At 57.6% G+C, this 27,971-nt stretch overlaps 1 protein-coding gene across 6 annotated transcripts in view; it reads right to left on the bottom strand.

The window, feature by feature from the left end:
• Window positions 1-27,971, bottom strand: part of GSE1 (Gse1 coiled-coil protein) — a 426,323-nt gene that overhangs the window by 23,410 nt on the left and 374,942 nt on the right. For 5 of the 6 annotated variants that reach the window (XM_063112898.1, XM_063112899.1, XM_063112901.1 and 2 more), the window contains exons 3-4: window positions 14,466-14,684; window positions 2,274-2,473 (exon numbers count right to left, since the gene is read on the bottom strand). In XM_063112898.1, coding sequence (XP_062968968.1) covers window positions 2,274-2,473; window positions 14,466-14,684 — 419 coding nt within the window. The remainder of the gene's footprint in view (window positions 1-2,273; window positions 2,474-14,465; window positions 14,685-27,971) is intronic. The other variant, XM_063112902.1, reaches the window with a different exon arrangement.

A 27,971-nucleotide genomic window follows, 5' to 3' on the forward strand; every position in this document is an offset into this window, starting at 1 on the left:
CAGACAGGCGCGTGTCAAGCCGCATCTGCAGGGCTGCTTTTATTCCCGAGCAGCGGCTGCAGGCACAGCTGCTGCGATGAAAGAAAGGCTAGGCTGAAAGGAGGGGAAGGCGGGGAAAGCCGTCAGTCTCTGGTGATTAGAGAGCGGTTTCCACAGTCAGACAGGCAGGACATGCCCTGTTAGCTTCAAAATAGACTATTTTTCATCTCATCTCTCCTTTCGCAGCTCCAACTACCTGGGAGATGTCAGTGACCCCCCAAGGAGGAGCCCCAAAGCTACCGGCCTGACAACACCCCGACCGTGCCTGCGGCCTACGGAGGCCACTACTGTAGGAAAGGATTCCTCTCTCCCACCCCTCCTGGCAGGATTCCACCTCCTCTGAGCCTTTGTGCCGAGCTGATGAGCCACACATCATCCGCTAATCCAGCCCCTTCCTCACCGCCCTCCCTGGTGGCACCAGTGTTTCATTAGCCGCCACAGTGGTAAATTGCTGGAGCACTCCTATCACGACCCCTTCTCTGGGGCTACTAAATGCTGCTGAGGCAGTCAGGACCCTCCGAGGACAGCCACAAGCTCGGAGCTGAGGACAGTGGCAAAGGCACTGGAGCCTCTGTGAGGGGAGGAGAGCCCTGCTGGGGTCTGGTCTACGAGCTGTGGTTGGGGGCAGGGTAGATGCTGGGTGAGGAGTCCCATGAGCTGCTCTTGGTTGGAGTGACAGTCAGCCCGGGGAGAGGAAGGAGCTACTGCTGTTTGAGTCAGGGACTCAGGGTCCCAGAGGTCAAAGCTGACCCTCCCAAGGTGGCCTCTGGAGGCAGAAGAGCCTGGTGACAACTCCCCCATCCTCCCTTAAACCAGGACGAGGGCCATTTCAGGCGGTTCCAAGTCCCCTCAGGACCTCTGGCTGGACTCCACCCACGGGTCAGTGCACATAGGTAGCACTAAGCCCAGACACAGCAGTGTGAGGGTGGGGTGGGGTTTGTCACCTCAACCAGGGAGGACAACACAAGTGGAGGCCATATTAGGACCCAGGTGGGCCCAGCCCAAAGCTGTTTTCAGGTATTCAGCAATCCCTGATGGGATCCTTGGGGATCTTCACCCTGGTTCATGGCCTGCCCGAGGGACAACCCTGTGGACAGAGGCTGGCTTACTTTGGCACGCTTCCCACCTCCGGGGCAGTGATTGCAGAGCCAGTGATGACTGGGCGTCCCAGTGCTCACTCAGCCCCTGCCCCTGGAGGGAAGAGAGCGGGGAGGGGTGCAGGAGATCCGCTCTCTACCCTCCTCCTTCTCCGTCTTCTTTGTGGTTTAATTAGTATTTCCAAGTGGTACCATCCCTCCGGGAACTAGGCAGAAAAATCCAGGAGAGAACCGCAGCTGACAATGGTTCTTAATTAGGAAGCCCCAGGCTGCGGGCGCAGAGCACGGGGAGTGGGGGTGGGGTGGGGAGGTGAGCATCTCCCTGGGTTGCCGGCCACAGGGCCACCACACACTCAGGGACCCCCATGTTGGGGGAGGGCAGTTTCCAGGGTCTTCACAAGTCAGGAGGGGAACGTGAACACCACCTGACTTCTTGTGCCTGGGACTGGGGGTGGCACTCCTCCCGTTCCAATGCCTGGTATGGGCAGTAGACACCAGCAGTGACAGGCATTGCTGATGAGCGCCCACAGGGTGCAAACATCGTGTGAAGCACTCACTGTTGGACTGTGTCACCCCAAATTCATGTTGAAACCTAACCCCCACCCAGTAGCTCAGACCGTATGTGGAGACAGCGTCTTTACAGAGGTGACTAAGTTAGAATGAGGTCATATTGGTGGTCCTAGTCCAATCTGACTGGTGTCCTTACAGGAGGAGGAGATTAGGACACAGACACACACAGAGGGACGACCATGTGAGGACACAGGGAGAAGATGCCGTCTGCCAGCCAGGGAGAGAGGCCTCAGGAGGAACCAGCCTGCCACGCCTTGGAAACAGCCTGCAGAGCTGGGAGAGAACAAACGTCTATGGCTGAAGACACCTAGACTGTGGGTCTTTGCTGTGACGGTCTGAGCTGATACATGGGTCAATTTACCTAGTCCTCACCTCCAGCCCCCGTGGGTGCTGTAGTCACCCCATTTTGCAGGAGCTGGAGGCTCAGGGGGAGGAGGTGTGTCTGTGAGATTTCAACTCAACCTTGCAAACTCCGGCGCCACCAACAGATGCCAAAATCTGGTCCTCTCCTAAGGGGACGCCACCCTCTTGGCACCTGCCCCCACCACTCCTAGCTCGACCACTCACCTGCCGGCTCTCGCTCCTCCAGACACCATTGACAGTCTTGGTTGGGGCAATGGTCACCACGGGGGGCGTGCTGGGGACGCTGTGGCCCCCAGGAGGCACAATGATGGGGCCCATGGGCACCCGCTTGGGCGTGCTGGCAGGGGAACTGTGGTTGGTGGCTGGAGAGGACACGGGAGACGACTCGCTGCTCAGTGAGGACCCTGCGGGAGAAGAAAACAGCAACCTGAGCAGCAGCCACACTGACGGCCACCTGCCTGTGCCAACTGAGCCCTGGGCCAGCTACCTAGGCTCCAGCTACCCCCAGGCTGGGAATGGGGCCCCTGGAGCAACCCAGCTGGGAAGCACGTGGCAAGCCCAGCCCCAAGGGCCAGGTCCACAAGCCATATGGCCTCCTGCACCTGTGGACAGGTGGGTGGCAGAGAGGTTCCCTCTTAAAGCTGGGATCCAGTTGGCAGCTCAGCCTGGGCCAGCTTCCCTGTTTCTTTGCCCCATGGGCCTGGCCAATGGGGGACAAAGTGCAAGATGCCCCAGCATGGTGGCAGGAGCTCAGGCAGGGTAGGCACCAACTGATCCTGGACCAGAGACGAAGGCAGCACCTTCCAGAACAGACGCAGAAGCCCCAGAGGAGAGCAAGCATGTTTCTAGGAGCTACTGTCATGCAGCCGGGAGCCCATGGCACCGACACTGCAGGACACACAGGCTGGGTGTGGGTTGGGTGAGCCACCTCCCCCTGGAGAGGCAGACTCTGCACAAGAGCATGAGCAGCAGTGAGACCCGAGTTTTCTGGGTGAGCCCAGAAGCTGGAGGAGTCACAGGAGCAGGCAGTTCCCCAAGGGGCTCTAGTTGGGCTGGGGAGATGGTACTTGGTGGCGGGGTGAGGTTGGGAAAGTAAGCGTAAGAAGTGCCATTAGACGGGGCCCCACCAGGAAGGGACGCAGCACAGGGTGGCTGAGGAAGCTCGAACTACAGCTGTACAGCTGCCCAGGGTGGACCTGAGGGAGACTTATAAAAAAAAAAAAAAAAAAAATCGAATGCATTTTTAAATTAAAAAAATTTAGGACTAATTCAGCACTTTCAAAGCAGACCAGTCAGTGGGTTTTTGTCTGTTCCCTATGTCATACAACCATCACCACTATCTACTTCCAGAATGCTCCATCACCCCAGGAAGAAGCCCCGTATCCTGCAGTGTCACCCCCGGCCCCCCAGGCCGTGCAGAGGGTGGAGCAGCCTGCTGCTGGGTAGCGGGAGCCCTGAGGGAGGAGGCTCCCCCCGTTGTGCAGCAAAACTGGCCAGCTGCTCAGACCAGTGGCTGTCCCCCCACCCCCGTGTCAGGAGGGGACCAAGAGTGTGTTGGGGTGGTGAGTGTCCTGCTCAGAGGGTCCCCCATCCCCAGCAGACACCAGCCTCGCCTCCGGCATCCTCACCCCTGTGACCAAGGCACATCCTAGAGGAGGGGCAACTGGAGAGCACCCCCGAGGCTGGAGCTGACAGCAGGGCCCAGACCTGGGGCCCCTGGAGAGCCCTGCTCAGGCCTGACAAGGCTCAGCGACTGTATAATCACACACACGCGTCCCATGCTGGCTGGGCTGTGTTGGGGGGAGGAGACCTTCACATGCCCCCACAGCTGTGGACTCAGACAGATCTGTGTTTGGCTCAGGCTCCCCAAGTCCCCTTTCTAGGCCCCCAACACAGACCAGGGCAGACCCCACCTCACCTGAGAGCCACAAATAGCACCTGAACCAGTGTCCAATACAGGCCAAGATCCCCCAGGGCCAAGCCAAATAGGTGATGCCCAGATTATATGACAGAAGAGATTTATTTAGTGCCAAGACCCAGGCTAGAGAGAGGAATTACCCACCCCCCAGCAGCACTGGGCACCCAGGCGCCCAAACCCCGTTTCACAGGAAGGACAAACGCTGGGGGCTGCTGTGCAGTTGGTTGGCCCAGAGGGCAGAGCCGGGACTGAACAACTCTCGTCGTAGAGCTTCGCTCCAGGCAAGGTGCTCCCCCTTGGAGTGGCATGGTGCCCCCTCTCCAGGACCCAGTCCTGCCACCTCCTGAAGAAACGCCACCCAGGCCTCTTTAACATGGCTCCCTAGGCTTGTGCACAGCTTTCACAACTGTACAGCGCCCTCACAGGGAGACACCCTCCCAGTCCAGCCAGACCAACCCCTCCACAACCCCACAGGCCACACCCAGCAATTCAGCAGCACATTCTTCCCGGTGACCCCAAGGCAGTGCACAGCCAGGAACCCACCTTGTTCGTGTTCCCACCCACTGGGGCCAACCCCATCAGGCGGTGAGGCCTGAGGGACGCTGCCTCAGAGGTGTGACCCTCCAATTCCCCAGATGAACCAACAGCCACTGCCAGCACCCCGAGTCAGCTGGGCTGAGGTCTGGATCCTGGCTCTTCCACCCATGGCTCAGGCAAGCCGGGTGCCTCAGTCAGATGGAGAAGCTGCATCAGCACCCACCGGGGGAGAGTGCCACCGGGGGATGAGTGTTAGCAGGAGCCGCTGAAGCTGCGACAAGCTGGGCTTGGCCAAGTCAGTGAGACACCCGCTCCGCCACCCACTGTAGCTGGTTTCAGGGACACTACAGGAGGCAGGCCACAGGGCTGATCCAGTCAGGCTGGGGACTGACCCCAAGGTTCTGGAACGGCCCTGGAGGCCAGTCGGCTACCATCCACTCCGACAATCCCAACGAAGGGAACTGCCCACTGTGAGTGGGCAGTGCTTGGCACCCCTCACCCTCACCCAGTGCTGGGGGAGCAGCCGTCTGCGCAGCCAGCACCGCACTCCTGGGTACATCCCAGCAAAACTGAACCACAGAGGGCTCATGTCCACCGAAGACACACACAAGGAGGTTCAGGCAGCCCCGACCTGCAGCTATGCCCGCGCGATCCACAGCAGAGCACACCCAGCCCTGCACGTCCCGGATGGAGCCCCACGGCGCGCCACACACAGGAGTCACACAGACCCAAGAGCAGCACTGCGCAAGGCCTACCATGTCATTCAGAAAGACACAAAATACTCCAACAGGGTTAGAATCTAGACAGCCCTACCCAAGGGCAATGGGAGGACTGGCCTCGGGCGTTCTCCCGATCGGCAGGTTCACACTGAAGACTTGTGAGCTGGACTTCGACGGTCTGTGCACTTTTCTGTATGTATTTAGATTTTGATAAAAAGTCCACTTTAAGTTTAAAAAAAAAAAATACAAGGGAAGAGGTCTTTATCTTTAAAAAAGGAATTTCCATGGAATCTCTACTCCCCATTTTGGTGGTAACAGTGCTGATAAGATGTCATTCTCGTACCACACAATTGACCTGTATATCAAGTATATGTTCAACAGTTTTCAGTATATTCAGAGCTGTGCAACCATCACCACAATCAATTTTAGACCATTTTTATCACCCCCAAATAAACCTTGCACCCACAAGCCATCACTCCCTATCTCCTTCCTCCCAGTCCTAAGCAACTGCTAATCTGCTTTCTGTGCCTATAGATTTGCCTGTTGTGGACATCTCACATGCATGGAATCGTATGTATGTGGTCTCTGTGCCTGGATCCTCCCACTTATCATCAGGTGTCCCAGGCATGTCCTGGCTGCAGCACAAGTCAGGACTTCACCCCTTCTCCCAGTGAGTAACACCCCATCGCTCAGACTCTGTCCATCTAGTCTTCCACTCCTCACGGGCGGACACTGGGGCTGGGTCCACCTTTCAGCTGCTGTGCAGATGCCATGCCCACCGTTCTTCCTAGAGCCCGTCTCCCACCCAACCTAGGGCCCAGGGCCACCCCGGAAGACCTACTGTGTGCCCAGTCCAAGCCCTGGCTGTCCCTGTCTGGACCCTAGTACTCATGGGTGAAGGGAATGTGGGTGTTTGTGCTCTGGAGCTGAAACCAAGAGCCACCACCCTTCCAAGGCAGGAAGAAAAGTTGGGGCCAGAGGCATGGGGCTCTGGGTGCTCCCTGGGGGGCCAGGGGAGGTGGGGAGCAGATGCTCTAAGCTCTGTTATAGGCCAAGCCCCAGGGAGCCTCACAGAGACTCCTCTGCATCCCAACTTCACAAACAAGGAGAACCTTACAGCTCCCACCATAGGAGTGCATAGAGACATGGGCGGCCTGGCTCTGCACTCTCACTGCCTCAAACCCCATCCCCAGCGCAGCCCCTCCCTGCATCATCAGCCATACACTGGTCATTATTCCTGTGTCTCTCTGAATTGGCCTCACTGCCAAGTGCCAGTGGGTGAGGAAGCAGGAGGGGCAGCAAGGCAAAGGAGGACGGGGCAGGGTCTTGTCTGGGGCCAGGGACGAGGGAGGCCATAGACAATTAGTGGCCTAACCCCCTTGGAGGCAGGAGCCGGTACTCACCAGTGAGAGCAGCAGCAATCAATACCCTGACAACGCGCCACCAATTAGCAAGGTTGGCGCTGGGCTCCGGAGCCCTCCTCCTCGCTGCGTGGCTAGAGCAGGAAGGTTTGTGATCACTGTAATTAACTGGCGCTATTCAGCCAGGAGTTAGTCAATGAAACGGATCCGGATTGGAGATGACAAGAGGCAGAGTGCGTCCGCGTCACCTCTGCTGTCTGACCTCGCAGATTAGCACAGAGGCCGCCAGGCAAATGTAATTAACAGCTGAGACCCCAAAGTCAGCCAAGGGAGCGGATCGGGGACGAAAACAGGACTGCAAAATCACAGCAGCACCTGTCAGCTCTCCCAGATGCGGAATTAACCAGCCAGGCAAACAACTACTGGGCACCAACAGCATGCCCTTAACAATGAGGCCCCATGCCAAGTTGCCAGACCACTCTCTGGGCACACGGGAGTGTCGCGAGCAAGGCCTTGTCTTGGTCAGGCCCCTTGGTCAGCTGCTCAAGGCTCAGGGTAGGCAGCCCCTGCCCACCTGGAGCCCAGCCCTGCTCTGAATCAGGCTGGCAGGCTCAGGGAGCAGCAAGAAGCAGTCACGAGAACGGTGGCTTGCTGACACGCTTCTCTAAAACAGGACCCTTGGACTTATAAGATGCCGGCCCCTTGGCCAAGGCCACCCAGAGTGTGGTAGGGCCAACCCTAAGGAAGGCTGTTGATGGAGATGCAGGAGGGGGCAGCAGCTAGCACACTGCAGAGGCCTAGTCCCAGCCCTCTGAAGGAGGGTCTCCAGGTGAGCTGCAACCCCACCCACCCCCCCATTTCAGCCAATGCATGGACCAGATGCCAGCCAGGGTGGGTGGGAGCCCAGGGGACCCTGCATGCCTGCTCACCTAGGGCTCTTCCTGCCAGGGCTGCTCTGTCCCCACGTCAATCTTTAAACGGCCCGTGGGCAGAGTCCATGCAGCTGGAGCTTTGGCATGCCGCATGCCACGACCCTGTGGTTACCACGCCATGGGTGAGCGAGCCCCTGGCGGGTGGCCATGCTCTCCTGGTCCTCACCTGTCCACCGGGACCTCAGCCTGGTATGGGGACATTCCAGCTGGGAGGGATGGGCTCCCACAAACCCTGCATTTCCCAGGGCTGCTCCTCCATCCTCCTAGTCCTCACCCACTGCCCTGTTTCCAGCCAAACATGGGAACCCAGAGCCAGGGGACTCGTGATTTGGATGTGGGAAGGAACCTGGCTAGCATCAAGTCCAGCATGGATGAGTGGGATAGAGGCCAAGTCACCCCAGTCTTGGTCCAGGCCCCCTTCCTTGAAATAAACCCAATGGGATGAGAATAGCTGACCCCAAAAGAAAAGTCTACCCAGTGGGTCTCAGAGTTGAAGTCCCCAACGCAAGCGCATAGGTGTCGAGAACAGGGTGGGGAAACCCTCTGGAAACCCACAGGGCCCAACACAGCAGGACAACCAGGCACCCCACGCACGGATCTGAAATCAACGTCTGCAACAATCTGTGCGTTTGAGAGAAAGAAAAGCTATACTGGCTACTTCCAGGATGGAGTCCCTGCCACCTGCCCTGCCAATCGAGTTCTGTGGCATTCTCACGCTGGAGCCTGCGTCTCCTCGCAGAAGCCCAGGAGCCCTACCTCCCTGCTGCAAAGGGAAGGGGCTGTTAGCCAGCGGCCAGCTCCTGTGCTTGATCTGCCATCACCTGCCACAGCCTTGAAACCCAAACCAACAATGGGAAGGTGTGGGTTTTTACTGTGAATGCGTTTTCCAGGGCTCCTGCAGCTGGTGGGCCATGCTGCCGTGTCAGGGGCACTCGAGGGGCTGGGGGGGCAGAGAGGTGGGGGATTTTGAGCAAGGAGGATGGGGAAATGACAGAGCAGCTGAGAAGGGAGGGAACAGTGAGAATCCCCCTGGCATCTACATGGCCGGGCAGGCCACCTGCTGAGGACCAGTGTCTCCACCTCCCCCATCCAGGCCTACCCAGGGCTCCCCACTGTGCCATGTGGAAGGGAGGCTGTGGTGGGTGGGCTGTCCCCTCCCTGTGCCTCGATCTCACGCACCTGTGCTGAGACAGACGGGGCTCCAGACCCCACAGAAGCACCACCTCAGACTGTCATGCACGCGGTGAGCACGCCAGGCGGGAGCTTCCTGCCCCCGTCTCATTTATTTCATTGAAACAGGCAGAGTCCTGAGGCAGCGGCAGACCAAGGGAGCCTCACCCTCACCAGACCTGCCCTGCGACAGAAGTGACGGTGGGCAGGAGTCCGCTTCCAGCTTCCACGCAGAGAGACGTGCCTCAGCCTCAGCTCGCTTAGGGCAGGATCTCAGTTACAGGTGGCACCAGGGACCCACTGGTAACCATACCCGCCTCCCCTCTCACCTGCAAAGCCAGCGACAAGACAGGGTAGGCAGCCAACAGACGCCATGGGAGGACGCCAGCGCCAGCACCACTGGCCTCGCCGACAACTCAGAAGCACAAGTTCTGTTGCCACTGCATCCGCCCTGTCAATCTGGCCCAAATAAAGCAGTGAGTCACCTATTGCAGGTAACAGCGGTGCCTATATGTGCTTGCAGCCCCCGGGGCAAGTGCTGTGACCCCACTTGGCTGGTGTGAGGGGGGTAAGGCTCAGGGTGGGAAAGTTGCGCCCGAGACGCTCTGCTAGTGAGGGTGGAGGTGGGCGTGAACAGGACTCGTGGCTCTGGAGCCCACCCTGCTCCTGCAGTGACAGGCCTCTGGATGCAAAGGACAGCAAGTTTTGATCATCTCTGATGCGTTTCCCAGGGTTAAGGGGGCGCACAGTGTCACGTGTGCCTCTCCTGAGTTGCCGAGGGCATGACACGGCTACCTGCGCCGTGGCCCTGCCCCTTGACAGACAGGAGCCACGTCCCCATGGGAGGCCGGTGCCTGCTGCAGCAGGGAAGCAGATTGCCACACAGCTTGTGACAGTCCTGCCTGGCAGCAGCCGCTGTTCCATCATGTGTGGGTGGGGATGGCGGTGGGGGCTCCGAGGCTTGCCCTCTGTAGGAGCCAAAGGGGAAGGGTCAGGGACTCTGGAGACTGCCAGCTGGGAGGGCTCCCAGGGCAGGCCAAGCAGCTGTCACCCCCCAGCTTGACTCAGGGCTGCTGGCGGATACAGGGCCAGGTGGTTCCAAGCATAAGGCACAGCCTCAGGTGCCAGTGCCCCAGAGCAGACCTGCCAGATGGGCCGAGTTCTCTCTCCAAGTTGGGGGGTGGGGGGCAGTGGTGGCAGTCAGAGGTGCGATGGGGAGGAGGGAGGGACGCTGGGGAAATTAGCAGGGGGTGCACACGCAGGAGGTGGCCGTAGCAGCAGCAGTGGTGGTGCCGAGGGGGAGGTGGCATTAGTTCAGGGTGGGGGACGACGGAGCTGGTGGCCGACTTTTGCTGTACACACGTTCTGTGCCTGGTGCTAGTGCGCGCTCACAGAATTGTCACAATGTGTGAGTGAGAGATGTTTTCCTCATCCTCAGAGAAAGTGGAAGTTCAGAGAGGTGAACCAACCCGCTGGGGTCACACAGCGAGGAAGTGAAGACATCCACGTGACTGAGTGGGCCCGTTCCTGTGTCCACCTAGCTGGCCGAGCCCAACCTTCTGCCCCCTTGTGGCCGACAGGTGACCAAGCAGGGCAGTTTGGCTTCTAAGAAGAGGACACGTCCCAGAGCCTCAGGAAAAGTCAAAGCCCAGAGAGGCCAGTGGCAGGGAGAGCACCAAGGAGCTCTCTGCTCCTTCCTCCTGGGCCAGAGCTAACACGATGGCACACAGATTGCTTCGTCTGAATTGAATTTCTACAAGGCACCCTTGGGACAGTGTAAGAGGAGACATTCTAGCTGGGGAAGCAGAGGGGAGTGCGGTCAGATGGCTAAAAATAAGACGACACTTCCAGAAGCGGGAGGGGTGGGTCAAGGTGGGCGAGGAGGAGCCAGCACGCACCAGGGACAGAGGGGCCCTCGCAGCAGGGGGCCAGGCTGTGATGGCTCTTTCCTGGAGGGCCCATTTCTGCTGCACCGTCAGCTCTGCCCACCTCTCCAGCTACCTCCCTGGGCAGCTCTGCTCACTGCCCTGCCTCCTCGGGTCCTCCCTGCCTGGGGGACACAGCGCCGGGAGTCAGCTGTGGCTGTGGACTTGCGGGCTTGTCAGCTCAGCACCTGCACCTCCAGGGCCTGGCACACAGGAATCAGGTTGGCACAGGAGGGCCCTTGCTCCTGTGGGAGGTGCGGCTTCGGTAGTGGCCCCAGCTCCCACTTGATGGGGAGGATGACATGGACACCAGGCAGGTGGCAGGAGGAGTTTGGAAGCTCTCCTTAGCCACTTACAATGTGGAACTCGAGCAAGTCTGAAACTTTTTGTTCTGTCTACCAGCAAAAGACAGAGAAACAGAAGCAAGAGCTTGGCACACTGCCTGGTACACAGCAGGCACTCAATAAATGACATTAGTGTGAGGGAGGAGGGGAGAGGTCCTCGCCGGGTGCACCTCCACATGCTCAGCTCAGAACACAGCAGAAAAGCAGCAGCAGGTGTGTGGTCCATCCAGCTCCCGCCCCAGCCATCCCATCATGGAAGGCAAGCGCGGCCGACACACACACAGACTGACTGCGACACATCCCGCTGAGGAAAGGAGCCAGACACAGACACTGCACGAGCCCATCTGCATGACAGGTCTGGAACAGGCAGATCCAGAGACAGAGGTGACCAGTGGTCATCAGGGACTGATGGCTAACTGGGACGGGGTTTCTCTTAGGGGTGACAGTGACAGAAACGTTCTAGAACTGCAGAGGTGAGGACACACAACTCGGAGTAGGTTAAAACCACTGATCTGTGCATGTTTACAGGGTGAATTTTACAGCACTTGAATTATATCTAGAAAAATTTAAGAATAAAAGATCCAGCCCCCCGCATTGCCAAACTCAACAATGCACCCCCCCTCCCCGACCCCGCTCTCTGGCTCAGGTGGAGAGGTAGCGCAAGAGAGCTGGAGGTTCACGTGTCCCAGTGGCCCCCAGGCTCCGGGGACAGCCCACACCTGCACGGGAGGCAGAGTCAGCCACCACTGACTCCAGGCAGAGACTCCTTTGCTCCCAAACCTAGTTCCCTGACCCACGGCGGTGGGTGTTGGGGCAAGAGGAGCCTCCTCTCCAGCTGGGACCATCTTGGGATTGTCCCTGTAGCTCCGGCTCTCCCAGTCCACTGGGAAAGGCTTAAGCAGCTGTGTGGCTTCAGGCTTGGGACCTGATCTCTCTGAACCTCTATCTGTGCAATAGGCCAATTCTACGGATGAGAGTGACGCAAGGTCAGAGGTGGGTAACTCGGTGAGAAAAATGGGGATGAAGTATACTGTGGCCAAGAGGATGCTGGAATGAGTGACAGAGTACTTCCTCGTCAATCCAAACCAGGGCCTGACCACGGTCGACCCGACGGGGATGTGCAAACTGGGGTCAGGGTGTCCAGGCTTTTTGCTTGTGGCTGCCAGAAAGCCCGTGGTTCTCGTCAACATGGCAGATGAGGGACCCGTCCAACACGAGCACCAGCATCAGGTGACCCAGGGTCCATATGCTGCTGCAAGTCTGCAAATGGCACGCCCCACAGACCTCGGCCTTCTGCCTGAGTGAGAGGATGACTCCGGTGTGTGTGTGGCAGACGCAGGGCTCTCCCACAGCGCCACTTGCCACTTGCCCCCTTCTCCTGACCTTGTGACACAAAGTCCCTGCACACCCTTCCCAGGGCGTCCCTTGTATTGCTCAGGTCACAGCCAGGAGGAAGCAGGGCCCCAAGGCTGCTGTGCTTGGCTTTCCGCCATCGGTGCTCAGCAAGCCCCAGTGGCCTCTGGCACTCAGGCCACCTGCTGGGCCACCATCTGAGCTGGACTCTGGGGCGGCAGAGGAAACCCAAGCCCAGAAAGGCAGCTCCTGCGCTGACGCCTGCAGCACGAAGATGCATCCACAGAATTCTCTGCCACCTTGCCCAGCAAGGAGGGACCCTCCCCTCAAGTAGCTATATCTACCGCAGTATGACCCCAGGACTCAAGCCCAGAGGCCCCCAAGTGGCTGGCCACTCCAGGAAGCCAGGACACACAGGGGATGCAACCCAGGCAGAGCTCGTGCTCTCCATGAGCTGCTGCTGTCTCTGAAAGCCCATGCCACCCCCTTCTTTTGCCTTCTGGAACGCTGAGAAGGCAGATGGCCAAAGCAGGAGCTGCTGGGCAGACTGTATCCCAAGGGGCTTCTTGTTTCTCGTCCCTTCCTTTCACAGCACAGCCTCTCTTAAGAGACCCAAGTCTTGACTCCAAGATCAACTTCCAGGGTCTCTGCCATAGGCACTTGCTAACTGACCCATGAGCCCAGGATGCCAGGTCTGGGAGCTTCAGTGGACGCAGGTAGGGGGCACGCTTTCTCCTCTTGAGTCATCTCTTCTTCAACTGCCTGGTGTGCCTGGGACGTGGGTGGCAGGGTGGGGGCAGTCTGCAGACACAGGCAAGGGTCTTGGCTTGCTCAGAGGTTGCCAGGGAGTCCCTGGCTGAGGGTGTGGAGGGAAGATGCAGAGGGTGTACTGGTAGCCCCACCTCTGCCCCAGTGGACAGGGCAGCCCTCAGCAGGAGGAGATGGGTGGCGAGGGGGTGTTCCCTCCTGGTGCAGAGACCAGGCCCAGCTGTCTCCCTCCTGGACCAATGCCCAGCACCTCCCTCCCCATCAATACTACGCTCCTGCCCTCTCACACCCACCTCCCCAAAGACAAAGTAGCAGAAAAGACTTGTTAGGAAGAAGGATTCAGAAGACTTCCAGGGCCCGAGTATACAAAACTGGACAGTTTCTGCACACAGTGTTCTTTGGGTACCCCAGAGGGCCCTGGGACCCAGATCCTAAAGCTTGTTGTACCTACGAGGGGAGAGTACTTTGGGGTCCCTGCCTCCTCAACACCCCCTGCCTCCAGGCATTAAGTACAGGGGGTATCTAAGAGGCCCGGCCGGAATCCATAAGGGCCCAAGTTTCCCACAGCAGCTCCAGCCACAACTGCCACCCCTGCCCCCCACCAATATGTCCAATCAGCAGCCTGAGACCAGCACTAACACAGGCAGCTGATCGTCATCACGGGTCCCAAGAAGTACCTCAAAGCTATAGCCAAAAGGGACCTAAAGAGCCTCACTGTATGTACAGGAGGATTAGAGCTCAGAGAGGATCAGCATTTGCCCAAAGTCACACAATCACTGCCCAGGTGACACAAGAAGCCAGGGCTCTGGATCCCCAGGGACCCTTGTCCACACTGCCACACAGTCCCTGCCTCCAGGAGTAAAGCAGTGGTGGGATCAGCTGTCCCAGAGACTCCCACTCTGTGACCAAGTGTATTTTCAGAGACAGCCCTGTTCTCTGCCTTGCCCAGAAGGGGAGTCAGGCAGGGCAGGGGCTCCAGGGAGACGTAACAGGGCCCAGCACTCGAGCTCTCATGGCCAGAAGGAACGCTCCCCATGCTGAACTTCCCCCATGGTGGCTTCTGGAGCGAGGCAGGACAGAAGCTAGGCAGAGAGAGGGAGGCACAGGAGCAAAGCGAAGGAGCCGGGCTAGGAAGGCTGGAGGCTGGAGTCTGCAGTTCAGGCGCAGGGCCCCCCACCAGCCCCAGCAGCACACCCTGGCCCGAGGCTTGCCGGGAGGGAGCTAGCGCTGCAGCTGGGGTGGGAGGGCTCTGCCTGCCAGTCCCTCTGAGCGCGGCTTCAGGCTCTCGGGAACAGCTGTTTCCTGCTGCAGCTGCACCTGCCGCGCAGGAGCACGAGGGCCGGGCGGGAGGTGGGTGGGCGCCTCTTACCTCTGGGCTCCTCCGCCTGTTTGGCGAGCTTGCGCAGTGCAGCGGCAAAGCTGGAGGACGGCGCGGCCTGAGCCGACAGCGCACTGCTGGTGGCAGGGCTGCCGCTGGGCACCAAGGCGCCATTGAGCGGCGAGGGGGTGAGGGGGTTGACGGTGGCGGTGGTCCTGGTCGCGGTGGAAAGCATCCCTAGTGAAGGGGACTTGGGCTCATGGCTCATGCCTGAAATAGGAAAAGAAGAACCAGAGGTCACCCAGAGAGCAGGAGCACCCAGCACCAGAGCAGGGGTCCACGGGGGCTGGTGCCAGCGGGCAGCATGCAAGGTTAGGGCAAGGGAGCAGTGCAGGCCTGGGCAGCTCCCAGCAGGACAGGCAAGAGCAGGACAGAGCCAGTGCTGCAGAGAGAACAGACCTGTGAGCCCAGAGTCTAGCCGGCACCCACGGCAGACCCGCGGGTCCAAAGGGCACCCCACACCCCAGTGATCCCAGATGACAAATGGCTCAGGCTTGCACAATCCCACAACCAGAGCTGCACAGGCTGCCGAGGATCCCAAAGCATCACCTGACTGGCCCCAGGCCATCAAAGGGCTGGTGGATGGGAGACTGAGGCATAGGGCAGGGGACACAGAGCCAACATTCACGGAACAAAGAAAAATGCTGGCAGAGAGGTGCAGGGCACAACTAATGACGGTAACAAAGACAATGGCTGCAGCAGCAGCTGTTTAACAAGCTCACAACCGCCAGGCATCTATAGATACTCTGGTAAGGCTGGCTGTTATCACCATTGTCACAGAAAAGGAAACCGAGGCTCACAGATGGCCACATCCCTGGGGCAGCACAGACCCAGGATCTGCACCCAGGCAGACCAGCCTAGAGCCATGGTCTCCACCATGCTCTCTTGAATCCCAAGCCACCCAGGGAGCCTGGTGGATCTCTGCCTGGGAGGGGACCCAGAGAACGGGCCACACGGGCAGGGCAAAGAGGTGGGAAAGGAGCACAGCTTCCCGCAGACCCTGCTGTGGTCCCTCACTGGGCACAGACTCTGCCTGGAGAGACTAAAAATAGAAAACTACAAATCCAAACCACGTGCAGCCTGGAGACCTCACCTCCATTCCTGCTCAGGGCCAAGTTCAGTCTGATGCTGGCCCGATGGCAGCTGACCTGGCTCTTCCCACAGGCTGAGCCCAGGTGCAGCCACCAGGTGTGACATCAGACACCTCCCGGGGTAGGGGGACATGGCCACCTCCCCATGCATGCCTCCAGTTTCGCGAGCCCCCATCCATGTGTCGATGAGGAAGCCGCTTTCTCCCACTCAATGCACTCTATCAGTAACAGCTGCATCCCAGACAAGGGCGGGCCTCAGCACAGTTAAGTCTTCCAGTAACACCTCCTGCCTTTCAGGGGCCACCTGCCCCACATCGCCGTGGGTGAATCCAAGGGGAGCAAACCAAGACTACCAGCCTCACAACTGGCAGGGGCACTGGGGTCAGCACAGAGAGGAGCAAATTAAGTCCTAAAACCCAGATGGAGAACTGGGAGGTCCAGGCTCTCAGATATCACCTGGAGGAGGGCACAGTTGGACAACAGTCAGGAACGTAAGGTGGCGGAACAAGTGAGCTTCCAATATGGCAGGCATGAGGGAGGGGACCGCTCCCAGGCTGTGGCCCCACCCCCGAGAAGCTGCCCACCTCCCCTGCCAGATGCAGTGCCCGGTCAGTGAGTCTAAATGGAACCTTTTTCCATAGCTGTCCCTCTGGGACAGCAGGCTTGGATGCAGCCAGGTGAGGAAAGGGGATCCCCACAAGTGACCAGACAACAGCCGGACCCCAGAGACCCCCTATGTCCACCTGCTGCCTCCAGAAAAGGCAACCAGAGGCCATGGGTGCAGATGTGCATCCCAAATCCCTGGGTTCCAGAGAGCTGGGCCAGCCATCAGCCATCCCTCCCTGGGGGGTGAGACAAGAAATCCTTGGGGGCACAGGATGGGGGGGGCGCTGGATGAACTGCCACAGCAGCACGCTGGGGGGGGGGGGCTGGCAAATAAAAGACAGCATTGAGAGAGGAGCCAGCTCAAGGCAACACCATTCTCTCCCGCAAGGCTCGCACCTCGGGAACAAAGGACTCCACAGGGGCCCCACAACCACGGCAGGCAAGCTGGCCTCCCAGCTGCCAGGCGGTCACATGGGTGCCACCATGGTGTGCCCTGCAGCAGCAGAGCCACTGAGCCTAGGAGGCTGACCCCTGCATGTCCTCCTCAGCTCTTTCTGGAGTGGGGAGGGGGAAGATCCATAACCGACCCCCTCCCCCTGCCTCTCCAAGCCCAGCACAGAAAGCCAGGAACATAGGAGGACGTGGGGTCCCCTGTCCAGCAGCTGGATTTCCAGAAATGTGAGTTTCTGACAAGAGCCCTCCCTTGCCAGCCACTCACCCCCCACTGAGCCCAGGAAGCCAGCCTGGCCTCTGCCCACTCACCACTCTGCCATGCAGGCCACATGGCCCCAGGCTGCCACCAGCACCTCTCTCTGTGCATAGCAGTCCCCTTCCCTCCTCCTCGTGGACAGAGACAAAGGGGAACCAGCCAGGTCACGAGGTATGGCCAAGACCAAGGAGCCAGGAGGTCAGGGGCTCGAATCCCAGCTCTGCTGTGTGACCTCAGGCAAGTTACTTTGTCTCTCTGGGCTTCCATGATATGGGGATAACAACAAAGTCTTCCTCACGAGGTTAACCCTGTGAGGATTAAGGAGCTAATTCACATGAGGGGCTTCAGAGCCCACTGGCCATGTCAGGGTGGACAAAACAGGTCTTGCAGGCAGGAGCCTGGCTGAGGCCCCGCAGTTCAGTCGCAGCAAACGGGGACCCATGCTGGGGGTGTGTCCTGCCTGCCCCGCCTAGGCACCAGGGCTGCAGAAGAGGCACTCGGCATCAGGTCCGTGTGCTGCTCAGGGTGGCCACCCCTGCCAAGAGCCCCCTGCCCCACTCCCTGCTCAGACCCGGGAGCCTCCACCTCTAGCAGAGTGCTGGCTCTGCAACCCTGGCAGCTGTCAAAGGACGAACCACAGGGAAACCAGGATGTGACCCTACACACAGGGCAGCCATGGGCAGGCCACAGCTCTGGGTCCTATCTGCCACCACAGCACCCCAAGCTCCCACATTCATACACTGACAAGCTTATTGTTTTTGGCAGGGTGGTGTCTAGATAGACAAACTGATGTAAGATGGAGCCCTGCCCTCTCAGGACCCTCTACAGGCACAAGTGAAACAGATCCCAGTGGTCCCAGCAAGGCACTCAGGAGAGTGTCATTATGAGGGGCTATCCAGATGACAAGGTTTGTGAGCAGGGACTCCTGGACACAAAGACTGCCCATCAGCTCCCACCCCCCCGGGACATCCCAGCAGGTCTCAGAGGTGCATGGTTTGGTCGGGTCACCTCTCAAGGTAGCCTCACAAGGGGCCCAGGAGAGACCATAGCAGCAGGACCACCACCCCCATCCCCACCTGTGTCCAATCCTCATGCTACCCCCTCAATCCCAGGAGGCCTGCAGAATGCAGATGGGGAAACTGAGGCCAGGAGATGTTCTCAGGTGGGTACAAGGTCACATAGAAAGTTGAGCAGCGTGTCTGGGACTTGCATCCCATTCCCTGGGCTCAGACCCAGCATTCCTATCGCTCACACCACTGGCCCAGTCCCAGCGCAGAGCTAAATTACCAAGTATCTGGCTGTAGTGGCTTAAAACTGTGTCCACAAATTCTCTGCCACCCATCAAGTTATGAACAGACGACGGTGGAGATGACTGCTCGCAACTTCCGGACGAGACCGGGGCCCCGGGGCTTCCTCCCTTATCCTCTCAGGTCACTTGAGGGAGGGTGGTTGACTGCTGTGTCATGAGGACGCTCAAGCAGTCCGTGGAGAATCCCATGTGTCAAGGGACTGAGGCATCCTGCCACCAGCTGTGTGAGGGAGCCATCACCGTGGCAGCCCCAGCCCAGCCTTCAGATGCACTGCAGCCCTGGACGACACCCTGAGTACAGCCTTGTGGGAACTGAGCCAGAGCCACCCAGCTAAGCCACTCCCAAACTCCTCACACGCAGACATGCTGAGATGATAAAGGTTTGCTGTTTAAGCCACTGAGCTCAGGACAGATGTCCTGCAGCAAGAGGTAACTGACACAGCAGCGAGGACATCGCTGTGCATTCTGTCAAGCCAGCCCTCAATCTCTCCCTCCCAATCAGAAGCCCCCAAAATGCCTCTATCTGCAAAAAAACACTGTGCCTTTACCCAAACACTGTCATAACGTATCCCACTGATGTCAGAGACCATCAATCACCACAGTCCCATTCCCCAAATTCCTTAGAGAGCCTGCCACCTATGGAAATCCCAACCGCTCTATGAGAAAGGGTTACTGTGCCCACTTCACAGAAGGGAGAAGGCAGACTGGATCCAACCAGGGAAGGGCATGGAGTAGGCTGGAGTACCTTCAACACAGTGCTTGTGGCCAGCTTGACCCAAAGCTGGTCACGCCTCAGCTCCACACCTGCCCCAGGGCTCAGGAGTTGGCCGATCTCTGCTGTGGGTCAGGTAGCCGCTGTGCCCTGCCCTGCGGCCCAGAGCACAATGTGGGAACATGGGATGCTGACGCTGAGTCCCTGCCCAGTGGCCTTTGCAACAGGCTGGCCAGCTGGCCCCTGGGCAGACGTGCTGTGACCATCAGCCACGGGCACCACCTGCAGAGCACATAGGAGCTGAGATCCGCAGGCGACCAGGCAGACTGAGGCCACGGCGCAAAAGACCAGACCCCCAGGCAGCACACACACATTAAGGTCCTCAGAGGTGTCTTCAGATGGCAGCAGAACAGGCAATCCTCTTCCATTTCAACCTTTTTACCTCTCTATAGGTTCTAACTTTTTTGCAGTGAAACAGGTTTGTAAAGGGGGAGGGGAGACCGTCAAAACATGGAGACTTGAGTGCATTAAGTTGGCACCACCAAGAGGAGCACGGACCGTCCAGCCCCAGAACAGACCTCACGTTAGGCATGGGCAGGGGCTGAGCGCTCCCCATAGCTGCCTGGCCCTGCCTCTTGGGCCCAGGGCCACCTCGAAGTCGTGACCATGCTCCTGCTGGCATCCACACAGTCATCCCCACCCCCTGCTCAGACAAAGCCTGGCACCTGCTCCCCAGGCCCTGCCAGCAGCCTCTAGCCTGGGTACAGCCCCCCTGGGTCCCTGGGGGATCTCCCGGAGCCAGCGTCCCCACCACAGTGTCAGCCTCAGGATCGAGGAGGAGCTACGAGCCTGGGAAGCTGCTCTGCTGATGTCAGGTCACTTAAAATAGAATTTCAAATGAGCAGCTTCATTAAGGGGAGTCTAAAATTAGCATTTCTCCTCAGCATGTGTGTATCGGGCACAGCAGGGAGGGAGTCAGGGTGCCACACAGCCCAGGATGGCAGCCCAGGGCCAGCTCCCTCGAGGCTAGGACGGAAGGCCAAACTCGGGGACCCAGAGAGCCCATGAGGGGTCACCCTGGGCCTGCTGTGGATGGACAGAACCTCCGGGAGCTGACCCCACTCCCCATCCTTCATTCAGTGGCCTCAGGGTCACTTCAGGGCTGCTCGCAGCTCTGCCCCCCCACCCCCACCTCAGCACAGAGCCCCCAGCCCTACCCAGGGAGGTGGACACAGGCCTCCCCCTACACAGATATTCTTTGACTGAGGCCAGAGCAGGTGCAGAGTGTCCATAGAGGCCCCAGGGCAGCCCGGTGGGAGGGGAGAGGGAGGCCCCGGGACTGCAGGGCGCCTACCCCCTGCCCTCATTAGAGAGGTATTTATTAACTTCTGTGCTCCTGGCTGCTGACTGAATTCTCATCTACATTATCAGCTCATGTAAATTCATTATCTGAACAGCTGGGAATAGGCTCCTCAGCATGAAGGCCCATGATGAATGAGGGCCAGGGACTGGGGGGGGGTGCCTGCAGCGTACAAGCTCTCCTGACACGTGCAGCTCGGCAGGAAGAAGAGCCAGGGGTCTAGGTGGCCTGCATCTGCCAGTGGCCTTCCTGCCTCCTTATTTACATCACATGCTGCTCTGGATAGACCCCTTCCTGCCACCCTCAGCTGCTGCCTTGACACCCTCAGAAGAGAAGAGACTCTACATCCAAACACCTAAAGGCTCCTCAGCCCTGATTACTACCTCAAACCCAACTGAGCCTCAGCTTCCCTGGACCCTTCCAGAGTCCACAAAGGCCCGACTTAGTAGAGAAGCCACAGCCTGCTGCTGGCAGCCAGAAGGCGGGCAGAGAGGAACAAACCAGGCAGCTGACAGAGCCCAGAAAGTGACTGTGACTGCCACCTCACAGGCTGCAGAGGTCTGGGGATGCAAGGAGCACCAGCCCCAGTCCCAGACCTGGGCCCCTTGCCTTTGCTGCCCCTTCTGCCCAAGTGCAGCTTCCTCAATCAGTACTTTCCCTCTTCTCTGCCTGAGTCTCTAACGTGGTCACAAGCAGCTCAACGCTTAAAAACAAACAAAAAGCAACAACTAAAAACACCAGCAAGAAGGAAAGGAAGAGAACTCCCAGCAGACAGGGGTGAGCCTGGCTCTCAGAAGAGTTGGCATTTTCCGGAAACCCACCTTGTCCTAGGCTCTTCAGAGCAGCCCCCACCCGGGCGCGCCTGCTGTCCAAACGCCGCGAGCAGCAGCAGGGTTGCAGAAGCAGGGGGAGGCCTCCAGGACTCCATCAAACGTGGGCTCGGCTCCATGCTCCCCCCGCCACGGCGGTGCAGGGGCGTCATTAATCAGCACGCCGCAGCCCCCCCAGCCTCCCGTGGATCCCATAATTACTGCTTCCTTTCATCCCCGCTCTTCCCCGGCACCAGACCTCAGGCCTGCTCCCTCCACGCTCTGTAATTACAAGCTAATAGCTGAGATGAATTTTCTGCTGGGTCCTGGTTCAAGCACCAATCCGCCCCTTCCCCCGACAGCCCCCCCTGGGGTAATTACACCCCGTGAGGCTGGGCCCAGCAGGGCTTCACTCTCAGGCCCCGCGTGCACAATCTGGACCTGGATTCTCTAATCACTCCTCTTGGTAATTTTTCATTACCGCAGAGAGAAATGTTTGTGAACAAATACAGGGCGTCTCGGCTCAGGTCCCCCGCACCCGCCCTCACAGTCCCCACTTCCCCCAAAGGGGTGATGCTTCCGCAGCCCTAACAAGGCCGGGGTCACCCTGCTGCAGAGACCTGGGTGGCTGCGGCAGTATGGGGTGCCACGTGATCCCGGGAGCCTGAGCAGCTTCATAATAAATTCATTATTATATTTGCCTTCGGCGTGTTCTGAGCTCACTCACACGAAGCAATTTTTCTTGGGGGTGGGAGAGGAGGCTGGGAGACCACAGGGGGAGGTCTTCTTGCTCCAGATGCACAGGGGTGGGCTGCCTATGTCTTCACATTTGCTTTTTGGCTAAGAACACACCCCCTCCCTCCAGTAGCCCTGAATCCCTACACTGGACTTGCTTCCCCAAGGTCAATGCCCCAAGTAACTGGCAACAGGGCCAGGGCCGCTGCTAATCGCCAGAGAAATGGAAGGCCCTGGCAGATGGCCTGGATCCCGACCTAGAACCAGAAAGGCGGAGGAGGCGGGCAGCCTAGGTACCCACATTGTAAAATGAGTTACAAAGTTGCCGGGCCTCCCCTACTGAGTCACTGTAGAATGCAGGAGAACCTGTCCCCCAGGACACCAGCAACATGGATCCAGTGCCACAGGGGGAGCCATCTCCAAAGCAGATTTCTGTGGCCCCCCAACAGCCACAGAAAACCCCACGTTCGGCCAAAGCCACATGACACCCTCGCATCCACAGTCCTGCAAGGAACAGGGATGCTGGGAACCCGGCACATCCTGGATTTCTCCCCAGCCTTGCCTGCCACACACAGGCGACAGCTTTGTCCAGGGCCCCACCAAGCCCAGGGGAAGCAGGGTGCAGGTGGGGGCACCAGGCTGGGTCACCACGAGGGGCTCCAGGTGGAGTGCCATGAGGCGGGTTTAAAGGACAGCAAGGGGGCTCTGGGGACTGCATGTGGGCAGCGCTGGCCTCGGGGGTAGGTGCCCTCGGGGCCTGGCTGACAGAGGCCCCCTGGGAGTCAACAAGTCTCGGATTGAGGTTCAAGGCCACAGACAGGGAGTCCTGGAGGTTCCCGGGTAGAGGCGCGGGATGGGAAGTCGGGCAACAGATGGCAGTGACATTTGACGCGATTATTCTAAGCGGCTGCCGCGTGCAGAGAAGCCTGGATGAAGGCTGGGGAGCAGGGGGCAGGGAGGCGGAGGAGACAGAGCACAGATGCCCAGAAGTGGCAGTAGCCAGACAGACACAGACCAAAAGAAGGACCGAGAGACTGGGTCAAGGCTGGAACCCAGTGTCCAGTGCCGAGACTCCAGGTGCTGTTGGACACCACCAATGACAAAACAGTAACAACAGGACGTGTCATCCTAGGGCGCACTCGCTAGGAGCCAGGGATCACCAACAGGCCCCCATAAACCAACCCCAAGTCAACAGCAAGGTGAAACAGGCCTCTGGAGTCACACTGCTCAGTTGAGATGGAGCCTGGGCCTGCCAAGGAGCCTCAACAGAGGGGCCCAGGGTCTCCAGCGGCACCTTCAGAGGCTGGGAGACAGTGAGGACAGGAGAAGGCCTCTGCCCCCAGCAGGGAGGCACGCCCACACAAGTGGACACGGGCCACCTGCAGCCAAAAGGTGCCCTGTGCCCAGCAAGGGCCCTGGGGTCCTGACAATCCCACTGAGCATGGTCTAACCTCTGCCCAGGGCTGGGAGCTATGAAGTCTTGTGTGGTAGGTACCACTGGGGGCCAACCAGAAAGAGTTGGGTTGTTGGTTGGAAAACCAGACTGGGTCCCCAGGCTGGCTCCCACTCAACGTTTTGGTGCGGGCTTGCCAGGACACTGTATGGTCTGAGCCTCAGTTTCCCTGCCAGTACTATGGAGTGGGCAGGAAAGACTAGGCAAGAAGCAAAGCATAGGCCACATGGGCATCCTTTTGCCCCAAAACCTGTTCTTTATTTAGCCTGTTATTGTGTTGTTCAAATGAGAACCAATGGGCAACATTTTAGAACAGGAGGTTTCAAGGCAAGATAAAGATTTCCAGTCTTGGGCCGAGCCCGTGGCGCACTTGGTAGAGTGCGGCGCTGGGAGCGCTGCAACGCTCCCGCCGCGGGTTCGGATCCTATATAGGACTGGCCGGTGCACTCACTGGCTGAGTGCCGGTCATGAAAAAAAAAAAAAAAAAAAATTTTTAAAAAAAAAGATTTCCAGTCTTGAAAAATCAGAAGCCACAAAACCATAATCCCACAAGTGGCGGTTTTCCCTTGGTTTTCCCTTAGTTTGTCCGTAAGTCTCCAGGTTGCCAGACTCCCCACCCCTCCCTATTGCCTCAGGCTGGCAGGCTTCCTCAAGGCCAGGCCTCCCAGCTGAGAAACCACACTCAGGCCGCAGGTTTGGGCCATAACAGCGCACGTAGGTGCTAACCAACCTATTAACTTGAGCCCAATTTGACAGGAAGCGGTCAACCCCTCCACCCTTAGTTTCAGGGGCGAGGGTCCACCCAGAAAGGCCAAGGTTCTGGCCCGTGTCAACCCAAAGGTGGGTCTGGTTTTAATCAAAGCCAGTTCTTTAAAAGCCAGGGCTTGCCCCAAATTATAAAATGGTAATGTGCTTTTGCAAACAGGTTCATTCTCACCCATGTTCAAAGAGGCAGACAAGATCCTTTCTCCAGAAAAATACATCTCCTGAATTTTACATATAGTTTGACCGAGTTCACAGATGCCCATCTGTAAACCCCATGGGCATATGTATGTGTGATGTGAAACATGCATGAATCCAGGCCATGGACTCCTACAGCACAGAGTTCCCTAACTAGCAACCTGAACATTAACACCCTCCCCTCCAACATGATCTACCTGGGCTGAGATTTGGGGTGTCAAAGGTAAGATCCAGCAAACTCCAAGTTCTAACAGTGTCTTTTCAGCTGGGCTCACCTATCATCTTCAAACCTGCACATTCTATGTCCCAACATCACTAAATGCCTCACTGGAAAAACCAACTACCCTGCAGTCGTGACGGACTTCACAATGGGGTCATCATAGAAAAGCTCCCCAAGTCCCAACCCTGCCACTGACCAGGGCAAATTGGTCACCTTGCTCTGGCTACAACTGTCTTGTGTCAACTCCTGAGTGGCCAACTGCTCAGATCTAAGTAATTCACAAATCTTCCTCTATAATTCTAATGAGGAACTTATAAGTTTTCTGGTAAATCAAGCAGAATGCTGAGGCCCAGAACTGACTCTCATGAGTGGACAGTCTTGGCCGTATGGGCCCCAGTAACCAAGTTTTCACTCGGCGCAAAGTGGCCCAGGCTCCCAGAGACTCACCATGGGGAAACAACGCTTCAAGGCCACATAACTGGTGAGTGAAGCTCTTCTCCTCTTACACACGCCGGCCTAAAGTGTGCTTGGGCCTTGCCGGCCACGACTCACAGAGTGTAGCAGGAACTCCACTTAGCCAGAGCTGGTCAGGTAAAAGAAGGTGGGTAGGAATATACCTTCCCAGGCCTCTTCTCAGAGGGCAATCTGGCAGTACCCTTAAGGATTTAAGGCAGCCCTGTTCATTCTTGAAACCTCTCCACCAGAACAGTCCCAGGAGTGTGCAGACGTGGCCGTGGAGGACCTCACTGCACACGGCATGGAGACATGAAACACCACAGTCCACCCTATAGGCCCAGAACGGAGAAACCCTAGTGCCATCATCCAACCAAATACACTACAGCCATCAGGAAGAACTCGGTGGATTGAGTAACTCGCCGTGATGTTAGCGGTTTCAACTCAGAAACCAACTACCTAATTAGAACGTACTCCCTGTGCCTAAGTGACACATTCCAGGGGTCTGGCATGCCTACTAAAATTAACTTCCTTAATCTTATAGCCCAGTAAGACATACATTTAGGTCAAAACAGCAAGGTGCAAAAAGTTAAAACGGTGTTCAAAAAGGAGAGGTCTGGATGTCAGTTTGATTTAAAACAGATGCAGTTTAAAGCACACCTCTGCTCACCTTGTGAACCCAAGCACAGAGTCGACCAGAAACCTTTTTCAAGAGACTATCTAAGTGTGTCCCCCATTGGCTCAGAGACTGAGAGCTGAGTGGGGTACCAGCCCAGACACCCCACCCGGGCTGATTCTGAGGCTCTGTTTTATATGTGAAACAGGGGGTAGCTAACACCACCACCCCCTACCACACTTGCCACGGTAGCTGAGGACCATCACACACGCCCACAGCCTCTGGGGTGCAGCGGTCTCTTCAATGTTCCCAGCTGATAGGAATCGCAGCTGTAACTATACTCAGCTTTGTAGCTTGGACGCCAGGCACAGCACTGGCGATCCAGCGCATCCTCACACGTTTGAATGGAAAAAATACATCAAAATGCAAAAAAATTACAAAAATACACTCCAAGATAAATGTACACTGGGAATTCAGCTGGAAGAATCTGCTCATGTCCCAAGACCGGGTGAAGAGTCCCACTTTAAACAGGGCCTTCCCAATTAACCAGCTAGCCCTCTCTCAGGGCCATAAAACAGATCTGGAGTCATGACAGGAGACTGAATTGGGTTCCTCTTCCTTCTCTAACAATTACCAGCTGTGTGACTTCAGGCAGGTACCCAAATCCTCGAGGCCCCTTTCTTCCCTGCTTAATAGTTGAATGGGATAATCACCAAGGTAAGATGAGACCACTGGAGCACACAGTGTCTGGCCTGATGTCTGACCAACCTCAGCCAAGGGTGGCCTTGACCAGAGAGGTCTCAGCACTTCCAGATACAGAATTAGGGACATTCTTTGCCATCTAGTTACTAAATCCTAAACCCAACTCATTAACTTGGATCAAGATCTGTACGGATTGCAATATACATAGGCACCCATCCATCCCTCCCTCCCGCCCCCCAAACGGGTTGGGTGGTGTGCTGCCTGCTGCCCGGGCTCTAGTCCCCCTGGGGCTAGCACAAGGGAGGCCCTGCCTGTCCCACCTGTGAGCCCCTCGGCCTCAGCCTGACACATGGATTTTCCTTCAGGATGGCTTAACCTGTCCAATGTCAATATTGCTCTGACCAAAAGCTCACCAATCAATAGCTTTTATTGCTGCCTGCAGCCACAGACCTGCCATTGGAGTGCAGGAAGGGCAGGGCTGGGGGAGGGGCAGTTGCTTGCTAAAGCGCCTCCCTCCACCCAGACCTAGAGTCCAATCCACGCCACCAAGAAGGTAGCTGTGTGTGCGCGCATGCCTGTGTACACACGCTAACACGGTTTCTGAGATCTTGAGAGCCCAAGGGGGTGAGAGAGGCTTCGGAACAGCAACCTTTGCTGCCACAGCCCCAGCAGTGGGGGACGGACAGCAGGGGCTGATTTGGCACCTTGTTAGGCAGAAACAGCTACTCCAGTCTTGGTGGGAAAAGGGGCTGTAGCCCCTCCATCACCCCAAACTCTGCAAGGGATGGGGGTGGGAAAATAGAGCATTTTGGGGTTTTGACAATTAAAATCCTGGGAATACAAGCAAACCCTTGCAGGGCCTGTCTGTGCCAGGTACTGTGCTGAGTGCCCTATAATAAAACCTCTAACCTCAACAGCCTGGAACACAGGTGACATGGTTTGTCATTCCTATTCTACAGATGAGAAAAAGGAAGACAGAGACCAAGTGGCCAAGATCACACAGGTTAAGCAGGAAAAGCATGTTAATGCCAGAACCTGCTCGCCCCACACTCCCAGTGATCTCAGCCCCTCTCTTGCACCTGTCCTCTAGCCATGCAGGGGCATGTGGCATACATTACAGCATCTGATCTTCAACTCTGAGAAGGCCTTTGCACCCCCATTTTATGATGGGAAAACAGCAGGGGATGGGGAGAACTGATGAATGTGGGTGCCCGCCCCACCCTAACAGTTCCAAAGCCGCTACAACACACAGCTTCTCAGACATGTCAAGTTCTCCAGCGAGAGAAACCCTTTCCAGAATTGGAAGGCTTGGCCAGAGATCCAGAGGGACACAGAATCCAACCAGCCAAATACAACTGCATTTGAAAGGACCCCCTAGGAGAAGAGCTCAAAGCACACCTGGACCAGGTAAGGAGAATTATCCTCAAGCTTCTACCCAAGGTTAACACAAGGTCCAGAGACATCTACTGACACTGCGTGAGGTCTCCACATTCACTGTGTTTCCCCAACACCACCCCCAGCCTGGTGAGAGGGGCCCAGTCCTGGAGGCAGAATATCCATTTAGTGTCACTAGGTTTCCTCATCCAATTCTGGGGCAAACTGGGCAGTCTCTGGCTTCCCAATGGGGACTCCCAGGTCTCCTTAAGCAGCTTCAGCCCATTTTCCTCAGAGGGAAGAATTCCTATCCCACATCTTCCCTGTAACAGAAGGCCCTTCTAGAGCGGGAGTTCTCAGCTTTGGCTGCCCTCTGCAATCGCCTAGA

The sequence above is a fragment of the Cynocephalus volans genome, chromosome 10 (assembly GCF_027409185.1).
Source record: "Cynocephalus volans isolate mCynVol1 chromosome 10, mCynVol1.pri, whole genome shotgun sequence".
NCBI classification, from domain to species: domain Eukaryota; kingdom Metazoa; phylum Chordata; class Mammalia; order Dermoptera; family Cynocephalidae; genus Cynocephalus; species Cynocephalus volans.